The 9,631-nt window shown below is 45.0% G+C and overlaps 1 protein-coding gene across 1 annotated transcript; it reads left to right on the top strand.

Annotated features, from left to right (window-relative positions):
* Window positions 1-3,173: 3,173 nt before the first annotated feature.
* On the top strand, window positions 3,174-7,196 carry LOC109742803 (uncharacterized). Its single transcript, XM_020301896.4, has 2 exons — window positions 3,174-4,537; window positions 6,868-7,196. The coding sequence occupies exon 1, from the start codon at window positions 3,272-3,274 to the stop codon at window positions 4,520-4,522; it is 1,251 nt and encodes a 416-aa protein (XP_020157485.1). The 5' UTR covers window positions 3,174-3,271; the 3' UTR covers window positions 4,523-4,537; window positions 6,868-7,196.
* The last annotated feature ends 2,435 nt before the right edge of the window (window positions 7,197-9,631 follow it).

A 9,631-nucleotide genomic window follows, 5' to 3' on the forward strand; every position in this document is an offset into this window, starting at 1 on the left:
GGAATTTTTGAAAGTGGCAAAGGATTATTCCAAAAGCTATAGGGCCCTTTTCAAAGAAATTTTCAAAAGGCATTTTTTCCAAGAGAAAAACATTTTGGTTTGGGTCCAAATAAAAGAGGAAAACCTCCAAGATCAAAATCAAGTTTTGAGTGAATCCAAAAATGAAGCACTAGTCATAAAAGAAAATATGTTGAGAGGGAGAGTTCTTTTAGAAGAAAAGTTCAAATCACCTCCCTCAAAACAAGGAAAAGTTTTGAAAAAGCCAAATAAAATTTTGGGTGTCACATTTTTCAAATGCATTTTTTGAATATCGTGTAGATTTTTAAATTTAAAAATCATTTGTCAAATTTCTACGTATTTCTTAATATTCTAGAATACTTTGTAAAATCTATGGATATTTTTATAATTTGTTTGTGTTTTTAAAATTAATTATTATTTTTATAAAACTGACAAATATTTTCGAATCCCGACATGTAAAAAAACATGGGAAATGTTTTTTTCTAGTTTTGAAAAGGAAAACAATTGAAGCTCCATTAAGCCGCATCATGCAAACGATTATTGTACGACTCTGACCAATGCATTAAATGACAAACGTAACTTTTTTGGGTCGAAACCAAGTAACAGGTCGATCGAAACCAAGCTCAACTCGCGGAATGATCAAAACCAACTAATGTGTTGAGTTTTTATTAGTAGAGTGCGTTGACCTGGGAGCGTCTGTGTCTTGCTGCAACAAGACGTACATACAACTCACTTCAAGCTGCCTCCGTAGTGGTCCTGATCCGCTGAGGACTTATCTATACCCACGGAAGCAAACATGAATTTCCGCTTTTACAATAGAAGCAAACATGACTTGCTTGACTGACTAAAACATTTTTCTTGAAAAACAAAGAGAGTGACTACTTGTTAAATACTTGAAAAAAAAATGCTTCAATCAGTCACTTTCTCTCCTGACCATCAAATCAATATCCAACAACTTTGGATTCATTTTTCTCGTCAAGCCCGCCTAGCCCTATTCATCATCTTTCTCACGCATCCGTTGGCCTACCTAGCCTTAATTGCCTGTCTCCACCCCGACTGTCGATGGCTATCGCCGTCCCGCCCTCCCCTACCACCGTGCTGGCCCCTGCCCCGGCCATTCCTCTAAGCATCGCCTTGATGGACAGCTTCGGTGCACCACCCCCCCTCCCCCCCGTCCTTCCTACCGGTTAAGTTTCGGACTCACCCCTGCCGGCTCCCGCCCGTACATGGCTTGGCCTCGCTGTGGACGACATTCCTCACACCGTCTTCATCTTCAGCCTCGCGCTTCACGGAAAGTAACAGACACTAAAAAAATTAATTCCAGGCACTGTCCATAATGCGAAAAACAAATTGTCACAAGGATTCCAAATTATCAAAAGGAGGGCAAAGAGGTACTCTCTCCGTTCCATAATGTAGTGCGTATAAATTTTCTGAAAGTCAAACCAAGCAAACTTTGACCGAGGTTACATATAAAAACATTTTTATATACAATTTGAAATGTATACAACATGAAAATATAATTGATGATGTATGTAATAATACACATTTGGTATTTTAAATGTACATAATTTTGTCTATAAACATGGTGAAAGTTTGTAATGTTTTACTTAAAAAAACTGTACGCACTACATTACATTATGGAACGGAGGGAGATTTTTTTTGGGCAAATGTTTTTTTCTTGGGAGGTAGTGTTTTTCTTCTTTTTACTTTTTTTATTTTAGCAAATTCTTTTTTTAGACAACCTTGCGAAACTTTTATTAACCCGTCACAATGTTTACAAGGACGAACGAAAGATCTCCTGGATGGCCTAACCAAACATGGCGATCAACCCCGAGAGAAAGAGAGTGTTTCGCTAGGTTGCGAGCCTCATAATTTGAGCTCCTAAATTCATGACCTATATTACATGAAAGAAAGATTGACGAACGGTCTGAAATCTCACGAAGAACCGCGCCATAAGCAGCTAAATTGCCATGATGCAAATCATCAACAACTACCTTGCAATCTGAAGCAATGTGAATGCGTCGAGCATATACATCATCAGCTAGGGAAAGAGCTTCCCTTATAGCTAGAGCTTCTAGGGTTTGAGGGCCTGTTATGTGCTTGAAAACAATCGCTGATGCCCCGAGAAAAGCGCCAGTTTGGTCTCTGCACACTGCTCCCACTGCACCATGCCTCCCCCCCATGGACACTGCCCCGTCAACACTGATCTTAACACTACCTTGGACTGGCGGCACCCAAGACGACGTGCGAGGTGTCCTATGTGTCGACTGCTTCTGTCCTCTCTTGTTAACTATCTCCATCTCTGACAGGTAGTTATTGATAAAAGCGTCGGTCGCATGTGGAGACTGAAAAATATCCTTGTGAATTGCCTTCCTCCTTGCTCCCCATATTGCCCATGCAGTTATGACAACTCGAATAAAATCTTGAGCACCTAACATTTCATGCAATGCGAAGAGCCAGTCCTTTGCACTTTCTTCCTGGTGTGTAATGATCTTCTCGACCAACTCCTCGGGCGCAAGGGCCCATACACTCCTGGACAACGCACATGTAAGAAGAGCATGTCGCCAAGTGTCCCGAGCTCCACACAAGCAACATGAATCAGTATCTGCCATATGGCGGTGGTGAAGAACTTCCCCGCTTGGCATCGAGTGCCTCGCTAGTCGCCAGAGAAACATACGGAGCTTTGATGGGACCTGAATATGCCATAACGCGCTCCGAACCTTGCTCTCCTGCCCCGTGGATGAGCCCTCGGACTCATTCCACCAACTTTCTCTGCTCAGCTTCGTCCTCAAGATCATCCGGTACGCCGAGCGGACAGTGAAAATGGCTCTGTCATCTTCATGCCAAGCCCAAACATCTGGTAGTTTCCGCGTACACACTGGTATTTTCAGAATCTCATTTGCATCAAAAGGGGTAAACACGTTGCGAACCAGCCCTTCGTTCCATTGTGTTGTGGTGGCATCGATGAGCTCATAAACTCGCTGTGGTGGGTTAGGCACAAGGGACATTCTTCTTCTTTTGACTGCTAGCTCACTCAGCTTGATGAGCAGGAGAGAGTATCTGGTGCTATCAAACCTTAGGTGCTACCGTGATATGGGCTTCTGGGTTGGTAGCACTGGATATTTTCCCTGATGAGCAGTAGTTCACTAGGCCGGTTGGCCCATGGCCCATATCCAGTGTTGCATCTCTCACCCGCCACGGGCGAGGTACCATCCCCAAATCTCCATTGACATCGTAGCGGCGGCGGTTTCCCATGGCCTCCGAGCAGCCACCAAGTCCGCCGGCGGCGGAACCCGCTGCTACGACCTTAATCGGCCTCGGCGGCGACCTCCTCCGCGAGATATTCCTCCTGCTCCCGTCCCTGCCGAGCCTCGTGCGCGCGGCCTTCGCCTGCCGCACCTTCCTCGACGCCGTGCGCTCGTCCCCCGCCTTCCGGCGCCGCTTCCGCGAGCTGCACGCGCAGCCGCTCCTGGGCATCTTCTTCGACCCCGACGGCCCGGCCATCCCCGCCTTCGCGGCCCTCCGCCGCCGGGACGACCCGGACCGGCGGGCCGCCGTCCGGCGCGGGGACTTCTTCCTCACCGGCCTCCCCGACGACGACGACGACGCGCGCCCCGGCTGGGTCATCAGCGACTGCCACGACGGGTACCTGGTCCTGGAGCACATCTACACGCGGGAGGCCCTCGCGTACAACCCGCTCACGCTGGCCCTGGATCTCCTCCCGCCGCTGCCGGACGAGTTCTACGAGGGCTTCCAGGGCCACTACAACGGCCTCGACTACCACGTCCACGCCCCCGAGGAGTGCCGCGACCACGGGGCGTTCCGCGTGATCTACGCCTGCCACGACGACTCGCGGGCGCGCGCGGCGGTCTTCTCCTCGGACTCGGACGCCAGGGCGTGGCGGGTCCTCCCCTATTCCGAAGCCCTGAGGACCATCCCGGAGTCCGGCGAGCGCGAGCACTGGCTCACCGCCGGCAGGATCGTGGATGGGTTCGTCTACTGGGTGTACTCGGACGAGGCCGCCATGCTCGTGCTCGACACCACCACGCTGCACTTCTCTCGGGTAGATCTCCCGGACTACTTGAAAGGACAGACCAGCATGTTCAGGGTTGGCAAGACCAGGGATGGGGTGCTCTGCGTCGTCGTCGCGATCCAATTCAACCTTTATGTCTGGCTCCGGAACATTCGCGATGACGGCGTCGAGGTGTGGGTGAGAGGCCAGCGGTTTCAGTTGGACGATATTGTTGAGGACACCGGGGGAACACTGGAGGAACACGGCCAGCTCAAGGTTGTGAGCGTTGTCGATGGGGTTGTCTACTTCTCTACCCATGAGACCTTCGAAGATGCCAATCTTCCTTGCTGGTTCCTATCCATAGACCTGGAGGAAAACGCCCTGGACATGCTCTTTCAGAGGAACTATGACAGCCATGTCCATCCCTACATTATGCCTTGGCCCCGTTCTTTGGTACGCGACAAGGCGTGTCTTCAGGTTGAAGGCGCTTGATGAAATGTAGACAAGGTATCATGTTGTTTTCCTTTTCTGGCCATCAGATGAACTTTTTAGCCTCGATATTCTGAAGATGAGAAAGAATGGGCCATTTTTATTCTGCAATACGAGTAAACTGCACTTTCTACATTTTGTTAGCCTTTGTCAAATGTTTGGTTGTGTTTTATTTTTCCTTTCATTTTTTCTTTGTTTCTTGTTTGGCATATTCATGCCTAAAGGACACCATTGATACTAACTCTAGCAGTAGGGCCGTCTATTTATTCCCTTCAATCGCAATGATGTTACAATATCGAGCATTGTCTTAAGATCTATATCACTCAGTGCATTTCTGAACATGTTCAGTTGTCACATTTCACTTCTTCTTTTTTATATATAGACAATAGGTTCTGCATTTTTGTTAGTACAGTTGCCAACTTGCCATTTTGATTATCTAGTAGTACCTTTCTCTCTGTTGTCAGTCATACTGAGTTTGGACTGTTAATAGCTAAATGCTTGTAAGAGCTTCTGCTGATTATTCATTTCTCCTAATCAATTATACACCAGTAGTGTGGTTATCAGCATGAATGAAGCCAGCAACTAAGTATAGATTCATTTGCATACTGCAAAGGAATTCACTGTTCGATGCAATCTGAGAACTGTACTACTTTAGAAAAATGTTTTACTGCCTCTACCATCCCTGAACTAATGTGCTTATTTTTTGCAAACTGGGATCTCATGCATGATCTGATTGGTCAACAGGCTGCCTCCTTTGCGATGCCGTAGCCACTACATTGAAATCAAACTCAAAGACACTATTAAAAAAAAGGGCAGCCCGGTGCACGTAGCTCCCGCTTATGCAGGGTCCGACCACTTTGGGTCTATTGTACGCAGCCTTTCCCTGCATTTCTACAAGAGGCTGTTTCCAGACTCAAAGTCACTATCAACCATAAATTTTCCTAGTACCACCACAGTATGCAAATATCTACTACTTAAGATAGAATCATCAATTAGTAAACCAAGTGGGAAACCTAGTGAGGCTATCTACCTTTCCTTGCAGATCTATCATAGTATGCATGCCAAAATATCTGATATATGAAAAAAATTGATCACCTGAGACACAGCAGTAGGGGATGATGTCAGGACCTAGGGGACTGCCGATGGAATCCCCAAAGACAGCTGACTTGCAAGCTGATATACAGACAGCGACTTTACAGGGAAAGTAAAGAAACTGAACTGCAATAGAGGACCAAAGACAGCTGACTTGCAAACTGATATACAGATAGAGAATTTACAGGGAAAGTAAAGAAATTATAAAATTGGTTTTCAATAAATAGCCGCCCATCCATCCTCTGCGCTGCCCTTTATACCGAAGAGGCAGCACCCATGTTTTATTTACAGTACACGGTTTACATAGTTAAGCACTTTTTAGATGCAAAAGTTACAATAATCTGAACATTAAGTAAGCAAGATTGCAGACCTTCAAATTGAGTGGTAGCACAAAGCTTGCATGCTCGTCTGTTTTCTCTGTTCTGAACATTATGAAGTTTGAACACTTGCAGGTAGCTTCTGAACTGAACTTCTGCTTTTGAACAGATTATTACATTTCACTTCCAATTTTTTAAACTGATTCCGCTTTTTGTTTGGTACAGTAGCCAGCTTGCCATTTTGATCATGTAGTAATTTTATTTCTGTTGCCAGTCAGACTAAGTTTTTGGAGTATTAATAGCTAAAAAATGCTCGTAAGAGTTTCTGCTGATTATTCATTTCTCCTAATCACTTATATACCAGTAATGTAAACTAAGTCTAGATTCGTTTGTGTATTGCGAAGGGATTTACTGTTTGATGTGATTTAAAATAAAATAAAATTTGTTACTGTCTCTACTACCACTGAAGTAAGTAACTTACTTTTTTTTATAAACTGGGACCGCAGCTGAGTAGCACTGGTTTATAAGAGCTTATGCTGATTATTCTTTTTTTCCTAATCACATATTCCTTCCGTCCCAAAATAAGTTGAGACACTTATTTTGGGACGGAGGGAGTATATACACGAGTAATGTGGTTATCAGCAGGAATGAAGCCAAAGCAACTAATTCTAGATTCATTTGCATAATGCAAAGGAATGAAGCCAAAGCAACTAATTCTAGAATAATCACATATATACACGAGTAATGTGGTTATCAGCAGGAATGAAGCCAAAGCAACTAATTCTAGATTCATTTGCATACTGCAAAGAAATTCACTGTTCGATGCGATTTCAGATCTGTACTAATTTAGAAAAGTGTTTTGCTGTCTCTACCATCCCTGAACTAATGTGCTTATTCTTTGCACACTGGGATCTCATGTGTGGCCTTATTAATCAACAGGATGCCTCCTTTGGGATGTCGTAGCGACTACAAGTCCTGAACACGATGGATGGATCATATGGGGAGGTCTGAAGTGTATCTGTATTTGCATCTCAGAGATGCCAAGGAGCATTGATATTAATTTTTTGGGTATCTATATCTGGTTATGAACTCTTGGTGATGTTCAGGATGTATGAATGAAAATTAGCCAAGTCTGTGAAGTGCAAGTGTGCTTTGTTATCAACTCTTGGTGATGTTTGGAATGTTCGAGAAGGCTACAATCCTTCTTAACATCGTGGGGTTGATATGTTTTTTTTATCATATAGTTATTCAAATGATTTAACCTTTAAGCCGTGTCCTTTTCAGATGCTTACACCATCTTTAGTCACAGCAGTCATTTTCTTTGCTGTGCACCAACAGCCTGCTTGGTTTGCAGCCAAAATTCGGCAACTCTGAAAAATTGGCAGCTGATTGGATGGGCTCTGGTTTTTAGCAATTCTTCTGACCAAACACTAGCTAAAGTTGCCAAATGTACAACAAAACATAATTTTTTAATTTGTTTCAAATTTACCATTCATCCTAGAAGCATTTTCACCTTGGAGCCAAAACTCCGTGTCCTACGAATATAAATACTCTTTAGTAATTTTCTGTGAGCACGAGGGAGAAGACACGTGTAATGTCTTGTGCCGAAAGCTCGGAGAAATTACCTTTTTTCTGAAAAAAAAACAAGAGACAAGTCCACAGTATCGCTCATACTTGTTTTAGGGGTTCACTTTACAACTAAAAGGTTTGACTTGATTTAGATAACCCTTCTGAATTGTGAGAACTGTTTATTTTGCAATCCACCTTCTCATGTAACCGGATTGTGATGTGATTGACTCTGATTTTGTCCTAGTCAGTGCTGCATGCTCATGGGAGCCAAAACGTCGTGTCCTACGAACAATGGCGAAGGTAGTGGGTGGACAGAGTTGGCTGGCCACCCTGGGATTTTTCCAGTAACTTTATATCGTAGAAAAAAGTTAAATAATAAATAGTAAAAAACAATTTTAGTGGGCAGGCCATCCTGGGATTTTTCCAATAACTTTATATCATAGAAAAAACTTAAATAAATATTTTTAAAAATATTTTTTTATGAACAATTCACTATTGGCCTACCCTGGCGAATTGGGTTGGATCCGCCATTGCCTACAAACATACTCACTCTTTAGTAACTTTCCGTGAGCACAAGGATGAAGACAGGTGGGGATGCCTTCAACCGAAAGCTTGGAGTACTTACCTTTTTCCTAAAAGAAACAAGAGAGAAGCCACAGTGCCCCATCCCCATGTACTTGTTTTAGGGTTTTCTTTACAACTAAAAACCTTTGATTTGATTTCGATTCAGATTACCCTCTTGAATTGTTCGGATGTGTAGTGCGCAGCCGCCGCCTCCTCTTCTCCAAGAAAAGAAGACTAGAGTTGTCGTGCCTCCTGCCGGCACCGCTGTCGGTCCGCCTCGTCTCCGGTGGGCGGTGGCCCTAGGGTCATGGAAGCGTGGTGGATCCCGGTTTTTGTCGGTGGGAGGGCTCCGTTTTTAGATATTTCTTTGAGTTTTATTAGGGTTTGTATCCTGCTCGGAAAGACGAGACGACGACTCTATGAAGATGGAATAAGGTTCTCCCTGCTTAGCCCCCGTCCCGGTGGTGCATCTAGGACGTGTTTGGTTGCCCGCATACACCTCAACCGGGCCCGTGTGGGAAGAATTTGATCCGTTTGGTTGCCTGCATTCACTGTTGGGTTTGCATAGCACGAACTTGTCAGAGCAATGCAATTGAGCGCACGTGGGTGACTCTCGTGGATACCTAAGAAAAGATGACTCTTGTGGCACAGTCTGAGAGAAGACTGGAAGAACAAAGTAGAGATAGTGTTTGGTTTCGTCGGTATGCATATTACAGGTTTTGCTTGATATACCCAACTACCCATGTTGTTTGTGGGCGTTGCTTGAAGAACATGTCGTATAGTTATATTACACAAACACCCATAATCTAACTAGCCTGAAATTAAGATATTTGCCAAGAAGAAGAAATTAGTTAAAGTTAATTGGTCAGAAAAAGAAAGCAAGCAATCGTCGTCATCGATCAACGACGCTAGAAATCTGAAACTAAAAGCAAAAGATTCTTCCCTAGAAAGGACTGGAAGTTCAAAACATCCTCCACGCAACAAGAACTTGATAAAAAAAATCATCCAAAATAAATTAAGCCCGTAATGCCGATCAACCAGATATACGGACTGTAAGAGTATCTACAACCGGACCCTATAACCCGTCCCAAACTACCGGAACGGGCTGTCCTGTCAGTGTCTGGACGAAAAAGTGTCACCCAACCGGACGCCCTATTTTCGGCAAACGCCCAGACTAACCGATACTTCCCATATCCAGCCCAAATATGGGACACATATGGGGATGCCCAGACGCGCCCGTCATGTCGGATTCGGCCCACTCTGGTCCACCCGACTCCACATAAATTTGACCCTTATCTGCACTCTAGTCAAAATCATAGCTGCATTCCACTCCACTCCCCTCTCCTCCCCTCCCACACTACCAAGCTCCTCTCTGGCCAGCTCCCGCGTTCTCCTCCATGGCGGCACCTAGATCCGACTCCGACATGTCCGGATCCGAGAACTAGGAGCTCATCCCTTGTAGCCCCGAGGAGCAGATAGTCGTTTGCGCTGCTCTTCGACACTCCCAGTGGGAGTGCGCCCTCCCGCTGTCTTCAGCGAGCCGGCTGAAATCCGTTGCACAACTGGCGGC

This window comes from Aegilops tauschii, chromosome 3 (genome assembly GCF_002575655.3).
Source record: "Aegilops tauschii subsp. strangulata cultivar AL8/78 chromosome 3, Aet v6.0, whole genome shotgun sequence".
Classification (NCBI taxonomy): Eukaryota; Viridiplantae; Streptophyta; class Magnoliopsida; order Poales; family Poaceae; genus Aegilops; species Aegilops tauschii.